Here is a 20947-nt window from a genome sequence, read left to right on the forward strand (position 1 = left end):
TGACCCTCTTTTTATATTTGATTTGATTTCTGTTTTTTAATGATATTTCATAAAATAATATTTATTAAAATATTGATTTGTAAAATATTTTTTTATAGATTACGTTTTTAAATATAATTTTATGAGGCTAGATTACCTTTTTTAAATGTCAGTAGCCACCAATTAGTAAAAACAATAAAACAATATACAAAATTAAATTAGAAACACACACAGCACACTCACTCACACAGAATATTTGTATTAATGTTTGTATATATATATTTATACTATTTATACTATTTATACTATACTATTTATACTATGTTTGTGTCTTATTGTAATTTATATTTTATGAATCCCTTTGAAAAACGTTTCACTGTTTCGAAGCGCGGATATACACTTTCATTCAAAGACATGGGGTCAATAAATTCTGCATTTTTGAAAGGAACATTTTTTATATCCTACTTTATTTAGCATGGATGCATTAAATTGAACAAAAGTGACAATAAAACTGCAGTTGTTTTAGTAACTTGTGTATGTCGAATAAATGTATTTTGTTTGGACTTTCTGTTACATTTTCTGAAAAAACGTATCGTAGTTTCAACTAAATTATTAAGTGGCCCTAACTGCTCTCAAAATTGAGAATAATAAGAAATGTTTTTTTTTTTGTGTGTGAAGATCAGTATATAAGAATGATTTCTGAATGATCGTGTAAAACTTTAAGACTAATGGCCGTAGAATATTCAGATTTGCTAACACAGGAATAAATTACATTTGAAAATATATTCAATAGCAAACAGTTAAAAATGTAATACTAATTTACAAGAACTGTATTTTTGATCAAATGCAGCATTGGTGAGCATAAAACTTCTTTCAAAAACATAAAATTTTTCCAACCCAAAAACTTTCAACAGTAGAACTGACAAAATAAAAGAGATTCTTTAAAAAATAGCTGTTGTCAACTGATTTGTTGAGCTTTGTGGGACTGTGTGAGTATATGAAGATAAAAAATACTTTACAGAAGTGTGAAACAGCTGTATCAGCGTCATTTAGAAAGTGAAAACCTGTCATGTCAAACAGATTTCAAAAAGTCAACACGTACTCACTTTACAGGAACAACCAACCAACCACATTCCACATTCAACACACCTGGCTTGCACGCAGTGTAAAAAAAAAAAAAAAAATGGTTGGTTTAAAGCTGCGGTAGGCAACTTTTGACGCTCTAGCGGTTAATAAACAGAACTGCTTGCGTCTTGCGGAAGAACATCGTAGCCGGAACTTCTTCTCTGTTTATGCCTATGAAGAATCACAAAGGTACTGGGTTACTCCGCCGCGGTACCCCGAAACAATCTAAAATAGTCCGAATATAAACACTTATTTTAGGTGCACCCTAGTGATTCAGGACAAGCCAAAAACACGGTTTGGAAAATGGATTCATGGTCTACTCGCTTATTATATACATTTTTCTACATTTTGAACACAAACAAAGTTATGGACCGCAGCTCTGATTGGTTATTGTTTACCTGGAGCGATGGAGTTTCTCCAAATGGCAATAGGACCACTGGGAGGAGCCAGAGGAGCTTGATTTTTTCACAGATTATCTGTCTCATATTCTACTGTCAAGACATAATGACAGGTTTTATAAATATGTAAAAAAATATTTTTTTACAAAAGTTCCCTACAGCACCTTTAACTTAAAAACGTTAGTTACCTGGTTGCCTTAAAATTTGGTTCATTGAAACTAAGATTTTCAGTTATAACAAAGATAGTGATTTAAAGAAAAAATATATAATTTTAAAGAAAAATAATAATAAAGAATTAGGCTACTGTAACACTGTTTTGTTGCAATTTTGGATTAAATATTGTATCCACTTATTCAATCAATCAGTAAACTTTCAAGTCATCTTTATTAATGTAGTGAGTATAAATACCCGACGGCGAACGTCAAAAATGATTGATGAGTTTGACCTTTGACGTAATAATTATGTCCATATGTGCCCTTTGACCTCATAATTATTTCCACATGCGAAACCCTGTGCGCACGAAATTCATCCGTCATCCTTTGAGCACCTGGGGCTGAAATTTGTTGTTTGTTGAGTGACCAAGTGATGAATGAGTTCCCTGAAGAATGTTTGTGTAAATTTTAGGGACTGTTCCCAACTTTTGACTCATCTGCGGACGCGTCTGTGTCGTACATGACCGAACATAAGGTTACAGTCTCTAATGCTCGCGCGCTCTCTCTCTGTATGGGAGCTGTGAAAAGAAACAAGCATGTGTTGATGAAGAATAAACAGAAAAAAACGATTTGAACAAATCGTATCACAGTGTGTGTGTGTGTGTGTGTGTGTGTGTGTTTGCATTTAAAATGACGGCGGTATAAAAATATTCTCAACATAGGCCTATTAAAAAACTGAGAATATATCAATAAAAATATAAATTCCCCTTACATTATTTTGGGAGAGAAAGTCTTCCTCGTGCAAGCATCACGATTCTTCAGATGAGAGATTTACAAAATAATAATAATAATAATAAAAAAAAATGTCGTTTAAACTTGAAATCAGTATCGCGAGCCCTCTCTCTCTTTCTCTCTCTCTCTCTCTCTCTCTCTGCCGGCATCGGTCCGCTGTGAGAGAGAAAGCGGAAGCTGGAAAAATGCACTACATCTATCTCAAGACCAAGCGATATTACTTTAATGTTTAAATAAACCGACTCCCTTTACACATGTTGTCCGGTGGTACTTGTTTATAGTTAGTTTCTTATTTTAATCGTGGTATTTTTACATGATCTAGAATGGATTAGTGGTCTATGCAGTCATAGTTAATTTTGATCAAAGTATCTAATTCCGTCTAGTTGTGTATGTAGTAGCTTAAATTACATGTATTTTAAATATGAATTAGCCTTTATGCTCCGAATTTGGCAATGGGTCCGTTTATTTCACAGTGTTTTAAGACACGACTAGTCCTGTACAGTAGCCTGTATCTAATTTCCAGAGAAGTGCTCCAGAGAACATTGTTGGAATGGTCCCAGACAGGTCTCACGCGGCTATCTTTACCACCGTAATCTTACACTTTGTTTTAAAAAGCTTGTTTGAATAACATCAAGGTATGATGTTTCTGATTGAACCATGATGACATGGTTGTAAAATACACAGTCCTGGTTATTTTCACAGACTTCAGGCTCGGTTTGTAATGTGGAAGTGGGCTAATCACGTTGAAACTTTTATAATGTCTCATACAAACCTTTTATAAAAAAAAAAAATATAAAAAAATTACCATCACACCGTGTATCTCTACAAGATGATGAAAAGCAGTATGATTATTGAAAATAAGAATAAGCACGCAAACAATGGCAACTTCTGTTTTAACAAATAAATACAATTTTGTAGATTTTTCAAACCTAAAACAATGATGCTCTAATGCAAGGGTTAGAAGTAGTCATATGAGCCTCTGATGAATGCAAGGCGCTTACAGAAAGTTTTCTTTATGAATTAGATCAAGACTGAAAATCAGTTGTCATAAGTTTGTTTGCAACAACATAACTTTTAGAAAGGCGCTACAAATGTCTCACAGAATCTTTACAAAAGATTACCCTTTCTTTCTCTCTATAAATGGTATCATGATGTTTAAATGCACCATATTTATTTTCACACTGTTTTATTTTATTAACATGAAAACAAGAGGGTCTATACAGTTTTATATTAATGAGAAGCCTTGATCAAATAATTGCTAAGAAATAATCAGATAATCGATATTACTGTTAAAATTATTTAAAATGTAATTTTTTAGCTTAAATGACCACCAATTAATGTCCACACCCAAATCCTTAGACAAATTAAATAGAACCTATGAAAGATTTTTCTCTAAGATGTATGTAATTACAGTCTAACAGCTTTAGATTGATTAAAACAATTGAGTTTATTTCTCTTGAATTTGTATACGGTAACAAGCCAGCATGAAGCAGTATAAATACATAGAATCACAATGAATTTATGAGTTTATCACATTAATGAAAAAAAAAACTTTCTTATGACCTTTTTTTTATTTGTTGAACAACCGGTTTGTTGAGGAAAAACATACTGTAGTGTTATGTTTCTAGGATGTTTGTAGTTAAATTACATCTTTAACGTAAAACATTTTCATTCAAATTCTCTAACACACACACAGACACACACACACACACACAAAGCTTTCACAGACTCCCACAAACCGCCAACAACATTTTTAAGTTTGTTTTTATCATTTAGCTGTAGCTTAGAACCTAATGGAATTATTTGAATGTGTATAATGTCACTTAAGACTAGTTTGACAAACAAGGGACTAAAACAAGTCCGGCCCCAATTCGAAGCATTCTAACAAGGAGTTCAACCATCGCAAAAAATGTATTATAGCACTGCAGTAAGATATAACTCTGTATGTGTAATTGACAAACTTATCAGATGTACAACATATTATTACAATTCCCTGTTTGAAAATACATTGCAGAAAAGCTGAGCAGATGTGACGAAGAAGAAACCTGAAATTCACCATAGCACCTATAAAGACAGCCTCAATGTGGAACTAGCCACAGCTAGACAGACCTTATTCTCAAACCTTATAACTTAAACAACCCTCGCATACCAACAACAATAGCAACATTTTGGAAGAAATAGTAAAGTACCTTAAATTGTCAACCTGTTTTCTTTGCACACTTCTCACATTTTTTTTCAAAGGTGTGCTTAACTGTTTAAAAGCAGATATCTTAGAAGTGGTGAGCGCCTCACTTCTTTCTGGGACTTTTCCAAACTTCCTGAAACTGCAGTTGTTTAAACCCCTTCTGAAAAAGAGCAATATTGATAACACAATATTGAGCAACTATAGACCAATATCAAATCTTTCTTTTACAGGCAAGACTATACGTTTTTAATCAACTGACCAGCTATTCAAACTCAAATGGATTCCTGGGACAATTTTCAATACGGTTTCCGATTGCATGACAGCACAGAGGCAGTGCTCATTAAGATTATAAATTATATTCACTTAAATTCTGCTTCTGGCAGAATTTAAAATATCAATGCTGGTACTGCTAGATTGGAGTGCCGTGTTTAACACATTTTGATCAAAACATCCTACTAGAGAGACTGTAAAACTGGGTTGGGCTTTCTGGGATGGGAATCTATTAGTTCAGGTCATACTTTCAGTAGCTGGGAAAGGTTATTATGTGAGTAATGGAGAGCATAAGTCTAAGTGGACGTCCATGACATGCTGAGTACCACAAGGCTCAATTCGTGTGCCGCTCTTGTTTAGCCTGTATATGCTTCCACTAGTTACCTTGTTACCAAATTACTAAATCTCCATTGACTCCCTCTGCCAGTGCATTGATGAAATTAACAATTGGATGAGCTAAAACTTTCTTCAGTTAAACAAGGAGAAAACTTAAGTCATTGCATTTGGAAACAAAGATGAATTTCTCAAGGCGAATGCATACCTTGACTCTAGGGGTCAAATAACTAAAAACAAGTCAGGAATCTTGGTGTGATTCTGGCATCAGAGCCTCTTTTTTCTGTTTAGCCTTGCATTTACTGAATGAATTGAGCACTGTGCTATGTCCAAAATGGTTCCACTGTATTTTATCTATAACCATTTTCTATTATTAACTGTTTTAATTCATTTAAAATCATTACTTGTTTTACTGTTGTGATTATTATTATTATTATTTTATGATTACTTCCTTTTATGTAAAGCACTCTGAATTACCATATTGTATGAAATTTGCTAAATAAATAAACTTGCCTTGCCTAATACAGTAGTCCTGGTCACCCTAAATACTGGTCATGCTCAATGAGATGAAGACATGGGGAGATAGGAACCCAACAAGCATACCCCATCGGGTCATGAAGCACCCTGTCTAACACAACACACATTCTCCAGAATTTATTCATTATTTCATGATGAAGACAGACTGAATATTCAGCAGTGGGACTGTTTGAATCTTTCTTAAGACAAAGACAATTGCCTGATATCACAAACGAATCCTACACAACACAGGTAACTAATGCTTCATTCAAATACAGACTTCCACACATCAGTTACATAACAAACCATAAAAGACCTTTTCGTTGTTAGGGTCTTGTGACCCAAAAGGTTACACACCTAGTTTTGGGGATGAAAAAAAAATGGTTATCAAAGATATTTATTGGGACTTCTCCCACATCAGAAGAACAGGTTTTGTTTTGTTTATTCTTGTCTGTTCTGTTGATGAGTTAAACCACCTTACCAGTCACAACTGAAGTATTCATACTGACCACACATAAAGTAGCTTGAAACGATAGATGAAATTTGCATGACTGACTGAGACCTGAGGGGAAGGAGTGGGTGTGAGGAGTCATGAACTAAGCATGGGGGTGGTGTTGGGGGATTGCGCCAACAGTTTTGTGCTTTTTCTTGTCGATCCTGTCTTCAAATTATTGAGTTTCATTATTTTAGTACAGGATAGGAATCTTGAATTAAGTTTTGGTAAAATCCATCCTTTCATGTCCTTGATGAATTCCTGCTTAAAACCTGTGTGCTTTAATAAAAACAAATAGAAGCATTAAATGCCTCACAATCTTAAAGATTACAGTCTCCAATAAATATGTGCACTTATAAGGTAAATTAATTTACTTACAACACTGTCCAATCTCTACAATGTGACAGTCCTTCCCATTATGTCTGCGAAGCAGTTTGATGGATACAACTGCGGAACGACTGATCTTCAGTTATTTCAGAATATAATAAACACATTAATTTTAAATGATAATTTATATAAGCTATTATTACTGACTGTCATTTAAAAACCTAGAGTTTTGAACATATGTCTAATGCAATCTACAATATTCACAGAGCAGTACAATGGGTTCTGCTGAGGCACTTTAATAAATGCTCAGTTGCAAGGAGCCAAAGCTTTGGGACAAGATAAAAGCTTGGCTCAGTTGTGGGGCCTGTTCCTCTTATGGCTGAAATGAACAAGCATGTGATTTATGATTACAGGATGCATCTCATGTCAGATTTTATGGACGGATATTATTCAGAATTTTGCATGCCGACATGCCGACCAGAATAAAAAAAAGAAAAATGTGGAAATAAGTTAAGACCGCTCACTGCAGTACATGGATGACAGATGTTTCTGCACATTCACATTTTAGATCAACTAACTTTAATACTGTATAGGATTTCATTTTAAAATGAAAGCATAATAAACCCAGGCTATGTGTAGCTGGTTTCACAGCAAAATGTCAAACTAGCAACCCGCCAAAATAAAAGCTTGCTGAATTTAGGTTTTGAAATCAAACAGTAAAAATTAAAAAGAAGTAAATGTAAATGCAAACATTGTAAGTTGTACAACAAAATAATTGTATTTTTATTTAATCCTCACTTTTTATTAATTTTTTTTAATATTACTACACATTATTATTTGACTTTTTAAAAAACTAAATAAATAAAGTGCAATAACATTCTTATTGCTTGTTATTTTTTTCATAATTATATTTAATAGGTCACACTATATGTGGAGTGTGAGCACCAAACCAGATGGTGCTCTCATGAGAACCAGACTAAAAAACGTATGTTCACCCCTGCTAATAAAGAATACAATAGCAACAAAAGATGTTTTCATTTCTGGAGTAACTGTCAGTGAATAATGTGTAACTAATAGACAATCAGGATCAGGATCACTGAGTGTGCTGAAAAAAAAATGTCTCAAAGTCCATTTATTGTGGCCGATACTGAACAAACAAAATAGTACATCAAGAATAAAATTTGGTATTTTAAAATAAATCCTATAGAAAAATTAAGCTGGAGTCTGGATGATAAAAAACAAAATGTCAAATTGAAGTAAAAATTTTACATAATCACTATCTGAGACTTCTTGCTTAAACATCGTTTATCCTTTTGTTCTACCTTTTTTATTGTTGTTGATTCAGTGAATGTAAAAAGGTTCTATCAAGAATGTAATAAAACAAATGCAATGTCCAATCACTGATATATAATTTAAATATTTATCTCAGCAACATCATACCTCAGATCACAGAAGCCCTCAAATGCCTCCTGTCTTATTTACAAGAGTTCATGAGTCAAAACAATACTCAAGAATCTGAAGTGTGTGGTAGGATTATTTACTACTGAGAATGAACAAGGAAGAAGCTTTCATGCTCCCGGGCAATCGTTGATATACAATGCATATTTCCTTCTACAATCTCTCAAAATTCTTTTAAAAAGTAACTGAATGAAGGGAATGCATAATATACACAAAACGTGATAAATATGGGCTACTGTAATAACAAAATTGCCTTTTGGGTGTATCTTTAAAGAAAGAACTACTTGGATGACTGTAGCCAATGGCCTTTGATGCATCTAGGTTGTGCAATTGTTTTATTTAATTGAATTGAAAATACATTATCAAACTTTCTTGGTAGAAACTGCTTACTGTAATACTTGGTACTAAGACCACTTTTTATTCAATTAACAAAATGTCTGCATTCTCTTTTATAATCCATTTATTAAAAGTCTATAAAAACAAAGAAACAAATAAAAGACATCACCCACTTACATGAATCATTTGAATTCAAATTGCCTCTTTGATTCTGCATGGTCATTGGTTTATGTCATCTAAACTTTAGAGGATATTAATGGCAAATAATTGTTGAATATTCAGCTTGATTGTATATTCAGGAAATTCTCTTTAAGGAAAACAACAGGTTGGAAAGTTTGCTTCTCTGTGTTATTTGAGCAGCATTTCTTTTTTGTGATTACAGTAACTGTGATTACAAAAAGACAGTATTTAAAGGCCATTCAAAGACTGGGCTATCACTTGAATATGTATTCATCCGTGTGTACATGTGCAATATTCCATATTCACAAACAGACCTCTGTCTCATATCTACTATTAGGGTGGGTCTTTGAAAAACAGCCCATATATACAGAGTCATTTCTTCGACATAACAAAAGTCATTCCTGTAACAAGAAATATAATTTTCTCCTTTTCCTTTTTTGACTACAATAAAGCTTACTTCTCCAGTTACTCACCATTTCTAGAAGCACTTCTTCTTGTCTCTCTTCCAAAGCATTAACAAGTTTATTGTGCAAAAGTCATAAATATACCTCTATATAATAATATGCTTTTGTGGAATTAGATTTGTTGCAAATGTATTTGTTAATACGTAATACGTTCTCGGTGTTAAATGAGTCATAGCAGAGGCATATTTTGAACAGTTTTGTATCAATACAAATCATTTCATGCTGCACAGCCTGCAATAATTTTGGTTGTGACTTTATTAATAATACAAGATAGACTTGATCGCCTTGCTGCTTAATGGTTACCACATTTTACTCAAATTTTTGAGATGATTCCCTACTTAGCATTCTAATGCCAATGCGGTAAAATTATCATCAGTATAGTGCTCAGGTATATCAAGTCATTATGGATTTTAGCATAGCTGGAATGCTGTATTGACTAGCGTCCATGCTAATAGTGAATAATATTTTGTTTATTATGAATGTGGTGAAATAATTTTGTCTGCCTCTTTAAGTGCTCAAGCTCTTTAAAGTTGGATGGATTCTGATTGACTGTCAATGTTTTTATCATTCATCAGCTGAAAAAAAAATATTTACAAATTTGGTTGGTTTGATTTTTAGGTGAGAGGACTACCGGGGAAGGTTCACTGGAGGAAGCTATAAAGTTAAAATACTTTGATAGGGGATTTTTTTCTTTTTTGGGGGGGAACTTTTCATGTTCATGTTAACTGAAGGACAGGTTTTGGATTATTGTGACGTTTTTATCAGCTGTTTGAACTCTCAATCTGACGGCACCCATTCACTGCAGAGGATCCAGTGGTGAGCAAGTGAGGTAATGCTACATTTCTCCAAATATATTTCAATGAAGAAACAACAAACTCATCTACATCTTGGATGACCTGAGGCTCAGTACATTTTCAGCACATTTTCAAATGTGGGTCAGTTATTACTCTGAGATATTTCTTCTTGCTGTGATCCATATATATAAATTAATGAGCACATTTTTGTGTGAGCAAACTAGCAAAATTACTGTAAGGTAATCTCATGCTCATATTGACAGATGTCGAGCTGCAAGGGTTTGACCGAATGAGCTGATATCACAACAAGGTTCCAAGAATAATGACAAATGTTAAACACGTTTCATTTCTGAGCATTCGTAATGCCGTAGTTACACAACTTTAATACTCTTATAACTAATTATAGGTTTATGTGAAGCTGTCAATCAGTTTCATTTCCCTGGTACGTTAACCTTCCTGATACTTAACTGTTACAGGAAACAAAAAGTGAGACTAGTTTTTAAATAGCTTCTGGAGCTGTTTTAAGAGGTCAATTGGCTTTGCATCTGTTTTAAGTACTTCATCAACTGTTTAACCCCTAAGCCTCCCTGTACAATTTGCCTAAAATGCCTAAAAAAAGCATACCCAAAGTAAATTGTCATTGCGATTGAACCGAATCATTTAAAAGGTTGATTCATTCAGGAACGAAACACTGTCATGTTGCTCAGAGACACAAACTGGAATTATACTTGTTGGCGAAATAGAACAAAAGCAGTCAATATTGTGTCTAAAACGTAAGTTTCTTTATAATAAATTCTTGTTTATTGAACCGCTGTATAAAATCAATATCACATTTGTAATCATGCTGCTTTTTGACTGAAAAAAACCTGTCAGTCTCCTGATTTACCATAAGGAATAATATAATATACATTTCTTCCCCGCTACCTTGAATCTTCTGATCATTCTAAATGCATTTTAAAGTGAATCATACAGTGAAAGAAGCGCACTGGTCTGACCTGCTAAACTCTCGCTTACCTAAGCTACATGGAAGCTCTCATGAGTCATGGATGTTAGTAAGACAAATGAACTATATTTGCCTTTTGTCATTGGGATAATTAGTTTTAAATTCGAGAAACAGGTAGCTTAGTCTTTTGTTCATCACCACTCACCTCCACAGCAAGACAAGCACAACTGGAAAGGGAGGGAGGGCTTCACTTCTGCCGCTGCAGGCACTTTCTCTCGAGGAAGAAAAGGGGCAGTTGCTCAAGCCCCATTTGATGTCTATCTGTGCACTTGCCTGAATTTGATTATATGCATGATTTTGAGCTCTTTTGAAAGATGGCATTTTGAGGTTGGTTCCTAAACAGTACAAACCTCAGAATCACTGTAAGTCTTATGGTATTGAGTAACAGAACTTTGAACACTGAGAAAAAAAACTAACAAAAATGTAAAATATATATATATATTCTAAACAGATCCCTTTAAATGACTATAGCTGGCTGGGAGCTTTTAGCTGGAAAACAAATTGGGATTACAGCATAAAGCCTTGTTGGCAGTCTGACAACGGCACTGATTGTAACTGCTGTGCTGATTATTCAAATTTTAAGAATCTCAGCTTTCCAAAGATAAATGAAATGTTTAGACAATGTTTTATATAGCGAAGAAAAACAGGAAGTGTACTGCTGGCAGTAGGCCTACAGTGGAATGCAAACAGGTTAATTCATCGTTTCAACAGGTTGTTTACACACTTTTTCCTTAACTACAGCATTTATTCCCACAGAAAGAAAATAGCGCATTGACTTTTGAAAGAAAAGCTTAATTTAAAACTATTTTCTTTCTAAGTTTTTAAATGTCTTTATGACTTTTTTTGTTCATTCTACTGACTTGACAACCTTCTTGGCATTATTGATACCATGCATGTTCATTTTGTTTTGTTTTGTTGTATTATAATAATAATATAGCTCATTTTAATCATCACAAATGAAAAAAAAAAAAAAAAAAGAAATTGAGCAACAGAAATTTGAAAACTTTTTCTAGTTATTACAGGGGATGGAGCGTTCTTGTATAGAAGAACAGCAATATTTCAAAAACTTTTGGGCTTTTTTTATGAGGGACTTTCTTTCGGGTATTTTCCAGGAGGTCATCCTTTTGTTAGCCAAAATGTGCGTCTGAGTCCTGTCCCAGGTGATGATGTTGGCATTCAGGAGGCATGACAAACTCACACTGTTGATGACCTTGAGCTGATTTTACAGAGGAGTTTTGGCGGTCCTTCAGAGGCCGCTGTGATGCCAGCAGCTTCAGATCAAAGTTCTAGTTGTCTGCCCTCTCATCACCCTCAGTTTGAAGACACACCTGTGAGCCCCAATTAGCCTGTCCACCTTCACACAACCACCAGGTCATCATGGGAAAATTAATAAAGGATGACTAATGACTGAAGTCATTATCCCTTACAGGAAAGGTCCTGGAGCTTTCGGGAGTTATACTGGCCCTAACACGGCAAATGTCAAAAAGCCAACCAGATAGGATAGATAGATAGATAGATAGATAGTCAAATTTGTAGTAACTTCTCAAACAGATACGTGAAAGTCACTCATTGTATAGGCTATATATTGATTATGGTGAAAGACAATAGACTATATGATACGTAGATACTGTAGATAATTCACGTCTATATTGACAGTTACAGTAGTAGCCATAGATTTTATTACTGATCAATATTATTGTTATGTAATAACTTATCTAACTGAGCGCAGCCGCTTATCCGATTTGAACTCGCTCAGCATTCCGCAAAGGCTCACGTGACATAAACACGCCCAGCAGGTCTGGCTGTCCATAAATGATGATACTACGGATGCTGAAAGAGAAAAAGGAAAAATAGAGTTCACGCCGTCATCTCGTTAATGAGAAACCGCATCAGCTATGAGCGATCCGCGCTATCCTGTCGAAGTCCGACTCATCGGAGTAATGAAGAAAGGCAAGGACAATGTAAGAATACGTTGTAGCTTATATTCATAAGATAACTTTAAATATTGGCAAGATAATTTGTTCATTTGTTTGTTTGCTTGTTTGCTTGTAACAGAAGTTCATGACATCCGTGCGGTGGTCAGACCAGACTGAGCTGATAGTGTACAGATCCTTCCGGGACTTCAAAACGCTCCATGTAAGAGTTTTACATTCATTTATTTATCACAAATGGTTATAAGAAGTCTAAAAATCACCAGCTAACTTACTTTTCTTGTTTTAACAGAAGCAACTGAAAAAGAAGTGTCCTGTGGATAACGATTTTCGTAAAGAAGATAGAGTGCTTCCCAGATTTGGAGGTATGTCTGGCAGTTTTAGGATATTAAAATGTTCATATTGCATAGTAAAAAAAAAATATATTGTTTATTGTCTTAAGTCAATAATATCTTAAAGTAACATAAACGTTTTTTAAATGCTTTGTGGTGATGCTCACATTGCAAAGGCTTTCAGGCATTAATGATTATTATTTTAAAATATTGCATAATGCATAAAAAATTATGTTGGAAGAAACATATAGCTGAACTTTATCTGCAAGTCTGGCGATTAACCCTCTAGTGGGCCTTGTTAAAGGTGTTTTATCCACACAGTATTTGTTTTGTTGTTCAGATGTGATTTCTGTTGTTTGCAGCCCAGTGCATGGTGACTTCATTTCAGCTGAAAGGTCTGGATAAGTCAGTGTCCCGTCTAAGGTGTCTAGAAAAATACTGTTCCAGCCTGTTGCAGTGTGATACAACTGTGACACATTCCTCAGAAGTCATTAAATTCTTCCTGCCAACTGAAAAGGAGCTTCTGCCAGAATATACCCAAAACAGGTATCCAGATTATTTGGAAATGTAACATGTACAGTATGTAGAGTAGCTCACTTCATATTCCTGTCTTGATCTGTTTCTGGTCGCCGGAGTTTAATGCTAATGTGAACCTGCTGGAGAGTGTTTGTGCTGTGAACGTCAGTTAAAGCTACTCTCATCTATCTGCAGTATAATGATTCTGCAATCAGATAACATCAACACCGTTAGCGGAGGACCTGACTTGGCAAATAAACGTCTGAGCATTGGAAATGTGACCCAGCCTTTTGTATCTAAGACATATCGATGTGTGGCTCCATTTGAGACAAAAGACACAAAGAACAAGCCATTCAAAGTAACCGTGGATGAAAGACTGGATGTGCTGATCAAAGACAAAGCAGGTATCTGCCTTAAGGAAATGAAATGTAAAGTTGAAAGCAATGTTCTTTACAGTCTATTTATATTTTTATGTGGGCGTTGGTCCTGAATAGGTTGGTGGCTTGTTGAGAATGAGGATAAATGTCTAGCTTGGTTTCCTGCTCCCTACTTGGAGTTATGTGATGAGGATGGAAATGAAGATGATTATGATTCAGTTACCTTTGAAAGTAAGACACGGTTGCTATGTAAACTTTCTGTTGTATTGAATCTCCAAAGATAATCCTGCTAACCATGCACTTTCTCACTCAACTAGGTTCTCTGTTCTGCTGTACAAGAAGTTACACCTCGAAAAAAGAGGACGAGCTCTCTCTAAGCATTGGTGCTGTTGTGGAGGTGTTACAGAGATCTGATAATGGCTGGTGGCTTGTAAGGTAATTCAAGTCCTTTACATAGATTGCACTGACATTCAAAGAATGATAGGAATTGCAAGCTATTGTAAAGGCTAATTCACACTGCACAGACACACTGCCCCAGCAGATACTGACAAACGCTGAGTGAACATGTTGCTATGCTAACAGACTTTCTTGTTTGTTGGCATTTGTCTGTGTGGTATGAACTGGCCTTGAAATGGATGTATTAATAGACATTTGCAATGTGAAAGACTGGCCGCATTCCAATAGTTATGTGATTACATGTGTTTGTAGTTATATGATCTCTCTTATTTTGTTAAAATTATTCAAATGTTCACAGATTCTGCAAGGAGTTCCCAAAGTTTTGCATACCACTGTATTTATATATTAAATTATTAAATTATTAAATTATTAAATTATTAAATTTTAATTTAATTTTTAATAAATTTAATTTATATATTAGGGGTGGTCCCGACTAAGGATTTTCAGTTGAATCGGATTTTTCAAATCTTGCCGATAAATGACTGATAGTCGAATCATATGTTTGGGGGTGTAAACATAATTACTGATGTTAACACACAGGAAAAACAGATATAAACGGGGTAAATAATGTTTTATGTTTTGATGAACGGATAGCTAACACTTAACGTCAGCGAAACCATAACAGTTAACTTTTTTTTTTTTTTTACAATAGTGCTCTCATTATAACGTTAGCCTAAAATGTTAGCAGTTAATTTTCTACATTTCTGTTTTGAGATGCGCACGCTAAAGATGACCAGTAGAGTGACACATTTGATAGCAAGTTTTTATCAATGGGATTCATATAGAATATGCTTTGTTATTTATACAACATAACGTTAATATTAAGACTTAAAGGCTATTTGCAAAAAGGGCCCGAAAGCACGTGAACATATCTATGGGGCTCTGAATGCGTACTCCTTTTGTGGAGGCATTCTTCACGAAACAATGTGCAGAAACACAGCCCAATCCCAAATTCACACTACTTAATAGATTTTCAATGCATTTAAGGTCAGGCGAGTTGCTGGCCAATTAAGAACAGGGATACCATGGTCTTTAAACCAGGTACTGGTAGCTTTGGCACAGTGTGCAGGTGCCAAGTCCTGTTGGAAAATGAAATCTGCATCTCCATAAAGTTGGTCAGTAGCAGGAAGCATGAAGTGCTCTAAAACTTCCTGGTATATGGCTGCGTTGACTTTGGACCTCAGAAAACACAGTGGACCAACACCAGCAGATGACATGGCACCCTAAACCATCATTGACTGTGGAAACTTTACACTGGACCTCAAGCAATGTGGATTGTGTGCCTCTCCTCTCTTCCTCTAGACTCTGGGACCCTGATCTCCAAAGGAAATGCTAAATTTACTTTCATCAGAGAGCATAACTTTGGACCACTCCTCAGCAGTCCAGTCCTTTTTGAAGCGAGACGCTTTTGACGGCGTCTGTTGTTTAAGAGTGGCTTGACACAAGGGATGTGACAGCTGAAAACCATGTCTTGCATAGGTCTGTGCGTAGTGGTTCTTGAAGCACTGACTCCAGCTGCAGTCCACTCTTTGTGAATCTCCCCCACATTTTTGAATGGGTTTTGTTTCACAATCCTCTCCAGGGTGCGGTTATCCCTATTGCTTGTACACTTTTTCTACCACATTTTTTCCTTCCCGTCACCTCTCTATTAATGTGCTTGGACCCAGAGCTCTGTGAACAACCAGCCTCTTTTGCAATGACCTTTTGTGTCTTGCCCTCCTTTTGCAAGGTGTCAATGGTCAGCTTTTGGACAACTGTCAAGTCAGCAGTCTTCACCATGATTGTGTAGCCTACAGAACCAGACTGAGAGACCATTTAAAGGCTTTGCAGGTGTTTTGAGTTAATTAGCTGATTAGAGTGTGGCACCAGGTGTCTTCAATATTGAACCTTTTCACAATATTTAAATTTTCTGAGATACTGAATTTGGGATTTTCCTTAGTTGTCAGTTATAAACATGAAAATTAAAATGAACATTGGAAATATATCAGTCTGTGTGTAATGAATGAGTATAATATACAAGTTGAAATAACTTTTTGATGATATTCTTAATATAACCAGCACCAGGCTGAAATGTTTTGAAATCAATTGTACCTGACCTGTTAAAAAAAATCCAGTCTCTGCCTGTGTCAGTTTGAGTCTTGGTAAAGTTTTAAATCCCTGCCGCCAAGATGCTCCTCTGTTGGTCACAGATTATGGAAAGTGAAACATAAATCGGAAAAAAAAATTGGATTTATTCATGCACTTAAAAATGTTCATTTGAAGCTTCTCTCTTTTCAGATTCTTAAGGCTTTATCATAATAGGCTGTATATTAACTTATTGGAAGAAAACCAGTAGTACTATGTGAAATCAGACATTTGAGCTCCCCCGTATAGTCAAAATGGCATAATCAATAACACCCTGCGAATATTCGACTGTTAGATTGGTAGTCGAATCAGGATCCTCGAATCAAAGCATCTATTCATCGACTATTGCTGGTCATATGATTATAATATCATCAAAAAGTTTATTTATTCCACTAATTCCATTCAAAAAGTGAAACTTTTATATTCATTCATTACACACAGACTGATATATTTCAAATGTTTATTTCTTTTCATTTTGATTATTATAACTGACAACTAAGGAAAATAATTGTCAGCATAAGAGACTTCTTATGAAATTTAGTGTATTTCTACATATATATGTTGGAGGGGCGGGGGAGGAGAAAGACTACATGTACATACAAAAACTAAACATTTTATTCCCTCTACAGATATAACAGAAAAGTAGGCTATGTGCCCTCTATGTACCTGAAGCTATACAGCAGCCCCTTTGGCCTTCAGACTCTTCAGAGGAAACTTCACAGCTCCACTATCAACCTGTCTGCCAGCAACTCTTTAAAACTGGAGCCTCAGGTGCACTCACGGAGCAGAATTAATAGTTTCCTCAAATCAAACTCTCTGGAAGTGCTGTCAGAGCAGGTACAGCACGAGGAAGCTGGCAGCTTCAGCGATGATGGAACCGACTTCAGCTTCAGTTCCTCAGACGCTACCTCCATGAGCTCAAGCATGTCCAGCTCAGAGGGGGAAGAGGGCCTGAGACAGCAGTATAAAGAGCCAAACAGCCATGATAGTGGTATGTCCAGTGCCCAGTCAACCTCCACCGACTCAGACAGTAGTTACCCTATGAAAGGACTCGGAGCTCCCAGGGTGCCACCCAGACCACAAACTCAGGAGATCCTACGTCGCTGCACGACGTACACTCGTAAAGTTGCTCTCGCAACCTCTGCTCGCCGGGCCTCCGACAGTTGAAGTCATGGTAAATAAATGGACCATATGAAAGAGGTGAGAGAGCATATGGGTGCATTTGACAATCAGAGACTCTTTCCTTTTATGCCTTTTTTATAATCTTTGAGACATCTATGATACCACAATATTAATCTAGCTTCTTTGTAATCCTTGGTGGGGCAATATTCATATTATAGATATTAAATTAATAAATTTTTATACATAAGCTGTTAAAAGTAGTTACATTATACTGTCGATATTTATAGAGCTTTTTTTCACAGTTTAATTTTATCATTAACGTTATATTCAGACTGTTATCTTTTGTCCTGGAGCTAATAGTATTCCATACTGGAAAAGAGAAAACTATTTGCACTTTTGTATATATACCTGCATAAGTTTCAATAAATGTAAAACTTAAATTTTAATGATTATAATGTCGTGACATTTTTCATGGGAGCTGGTAATGAAATGTATACAGACACACACATTTGCATGCACACATTAAGAATATTAACATACTGGTATTTCTCAAGGACTATGTGTCACTGAATTATTCCAAATGTTTGCATATAAACAATCTGTCAAAAAGATGAACCAAGATCTTGAGTAGAATAATGGAAAACTGTAATACAAACATTACATTTATTACATTTACAATTGTCACGGGAGGAGCACAAGACAGACACAGTGGGCGTGGCGTCAGGCCTCGGAGAGGCTTTTATTAACAGAAATCATAAAACAAAGGGAATAAAAGTGGCCAAAAGGGGGAAAGTGTCCAAAATAACAGGGAATCTGGTGTCCTCGTCGTGCTGCGGGATTTGTGTAGGTCGGGCAGTGTTCATCAAGGAAGGGTCCAGGCAAGGGGCGGAGTCCGGCGGCCGCACGCGCTCCCCTCCTTGGTCCGGGGCGCGAGGGGCGGCGGCTTCTCCTAGCGGCCGCGTCTCTCTCGTTGGCCGCGGCGCTGGTAGGGGATGGACGGCCCGGCATCCTGGCCCGTCGGCCGTGTATACGGGTGCGGTTCCCATCCGGATCGCGGGTCCGGCAGCTCACGTCTTGGTGGCGCGGGAGTCCCTCAACGCACCCTTCCTGGACCCACGAGGACACCAGTGTGCATGCACGGGGAAGAGACCGGTCTCCTGAGGAGAGGCGCGTTGGGCTTTTAAACAGCGGCGGTAATGAGGCTCCACTTCCTTCAGGTGTGCCCCATCACACGCCGCCAGCCCCGACTCGTCCAGCGCCCCTCCTCTCACACACCCACTCCAGTCGGGAGCCTGGTGAAGGGCGGCGATTTAGGACGGGGTGCCGGTGACAATCAGGGAGGAGGCAGCTGACTCGTCACACAATGCAAACACTCAATTAAACATTTCCTACAGATAACTACAGAGACTGTCATTGTAGAGTACTTTATGAGTAAAACAAACTAAATAATTCTACTCAACGATTCTATATGTTTTGGACTATTTTACTGTAAGAATATAAGTCTAGTTATTGTTATCATCAAAGAGTTGAGTTTTTTTTTTTTGTGAAAGTTCCCCAGTGTAATTATGACCATAAGATGAAAAAGAAAGCTACCGCTAATAAACTTTAAAAAAGGAGTGGCTGAGATTTATTTATAGGAAGCTACAATTCCTTAAATGAAAAATCAAACCAGAAATTCTCAGAAAGTTTGTCACGCACACTTTATTTCTAGTTGATTATTATCATTATTGAGATTGTGTATGTATTTGAGGACACTTGGCAAAGTGAGATTTTCCAGACACATTTCTTTAAAAATGTGAAAGAAGAGAAACCTGAACATCTGTAATGCATTTCTGAATGATCCAGGGGTCAAATGATCTCCTTTGGGATGTTTTGCTGCTTGCTGTTATGACAGATGTCTTTTTGCCTCTACAAATTATTCAGCATACAGCTTCTGTATTAGCTGTGCCCTGGTCTCACAAAACAAAATGGTGAGTTTTTCCTTTTTTAATTACATTACATACATGTGAAGATTTTTTTATTATTATTTATGTTTACTTCACAAGCTTAAACTTACAGAATGTTATCTATCTATCAATCTATCTATCTATCTATCTATCTATCTGTGTGTGTGTGTATGTACAATTATATATAATTACTATTAAATACTGTAAATATCTAATTTTAGTATTATTAGTTATTAAATTAATAATAATACTAGCATCCATATGAGTTAAAATTATTATATATTACTTTTTAAAAATCTTATTTTGTTATTAGACTGGAGGTTATGAAGTGGAGCAGTTTGTGGATACTCCAGATGATGATCTGATCTGTCTCATCTGTGGAGCTTTTCTACGCTGCCCTGTATGACTGAATGCATTTTACAGTGGATGAAAAAAATAACAATTTAACAGTAATTTGTGGAAACTGTGATTATTTCAGGATTCTCTGATGAACAGAAGTTCAACAGAAATTCATTGGCCGTTTATCAATCAAGGTAAGTAACGTTTTACCACTCCACATGTCTGTGTTATTAGTTTTAAAAATGCGAAGCAGGGCTGCAGGGCCACTTTTCCACTTCCTACCGAAATCTCCAGCTGTCCGTGTGAGAGGCAGCTCTGTCCTCATGAGGGCTGTGGGCAGCAGCAGGTGCTGAGGAAGGATGCGCAGGCGTATGATCAGAGCTGCAGCCACTGGCGACAGCTGTGTCCCATGTCACATGGCACAGCTGCACTGTGTAGCCGAGCGGTGGAGACAGAGGTCCATCGCAGCAAGCCTGCGCAGGAAAATGCAGTGAATTCAGAGCCGGATGACACACATAAGGAGGGAAATAAACCTGATGTATGAGAGACTGGAGGTTGATGATCTAGCGATTGAAGAAGGAGAGAGAGCCAGTGTTTGGATATGGTACATAGAGGGCACATAGCCTATCATAGATGGTAATGCTGCCAGTCCGAGCAGCAGCAGACACTGTCACACGTATACGGTCTTTGAATAAAGTCATTATTTTTGTTTTCTTCACTTACAAACAGTATTCTCATCACTTCATAACTATATGGTTTAACTACTGATGGCAGAAGGACTATTTTGACGACGTCTTTCATACTTTCTAGATTTTGACAGTGTAACTTACTTGGCAGTCTATGGGACAGTCACAATCCTCTCGGTTTTGGCCCTTTTGCCTTCTGTCTCCAGTCCAGCTCACCCCTAAACCATCTCGACTGGGTTCAGGTCCGGTGACTGTGGAGGCCAGGTCATCTGGCACAGCACCCCATCACTTCCTTCTTGGTCAAATAGCCCTT

At 36.4% G+C, this 20947-nt stretch overlaps 1 protein-coding gene across 3 annotated transcripts; it reads left to right on the forward strand.

The window, feature by feature from the left end:
* The first annotated feature begins 12629 nt into the window (after positions 1 to 12629).
* Positions 12630 to 20860, forward strand: LOC113056245 (NADPH oxidase organizer 1). 3 transcript variants are annotated; one of them, XR_003277677.1, is made up of 10 exons: positions 12630 to 12766; positions 12861 to 12941; positions 13029 to 13101; positions 13431 to 13614; positions 13780 to 13988; positions 14079 to 14192; positions 14279 to 14396; positions 17171 to 17741; positions 19558 to 19633; positions 20088 to 20860. XR_003277677.1 is itself a non-coding variant. In XM_026222862.1 (8 exons), exons 1-8 carry the CDS (start codon positions 12701 to 12703, stop codon positions 17706 to 17708), a joined length of 1383 nt encoding a protein of 460 aa, XP_026078647.1. In that variant the 5' UTR covers positions 12630 to 12700; the 3' UTR covers positions 17709 to 18109. The 3 variants fall into 3 exon arrangements, 2 of the variants coding, with proteins under 2 accessions (XP_026078647.1, XP_026078648.1); XM_026222862.1 differs by lacking the exons at positions 19558 to 19633; positions 20088 to 20860 and having other exon boundaries at positions 17171 to 18109; XM_026222863.1 differs by lacking the exons at positions 19558 to 19633; positions 20088 to 20860 and having other exon boundaries at positions 12654 to 12755; positions 17171 to 18109.
* The last annotated feature ends 87 nt before the right edge of the window (positions 20861 to 20947 follow it).

The sequence above is a fragment of the Carassius auratus genome, chromosome 37 (assembly GCF_003368295.1).
Source record: "Carassius auratus strain Wakin chromosome 37, ASM336829v1, whole genome shotgun sequence".
Lineage (NCBI taxonomy): Eukaryota > Metazoa > Chordata > Actinopteri > Cypriniformes > Cyprinidae > Carassius > Carassius auratus.

What these genes read in the sequence shown, in the direction of transcription:
- LOC113056245 (XM_026222862.1), top strand. Translation starts at nt 12,701, where the DNA reads ATGAGCGATCCGCGCTATCCTGTCGAAGTCCGACTCATCGGAGTAATG. An exon ending in TGAAGAAAGGCAAGGACAAT is followed by an intron (nt 12,767 to 12,860) that starts GTAAGAATACGT and finishes TGCTTGTAACAG; the next exon opens with AAGTTCATGACATCCGTGCG. An exon ending in AATGGCTGGTGGCTTGTAAG is followed by an intron (nt 14,397 to 17,170) that starts GTAATTCAAGTC and finishes TTCCCTCTACAG; the next exon opens with ATATAACAGAAAAGTAGGCT.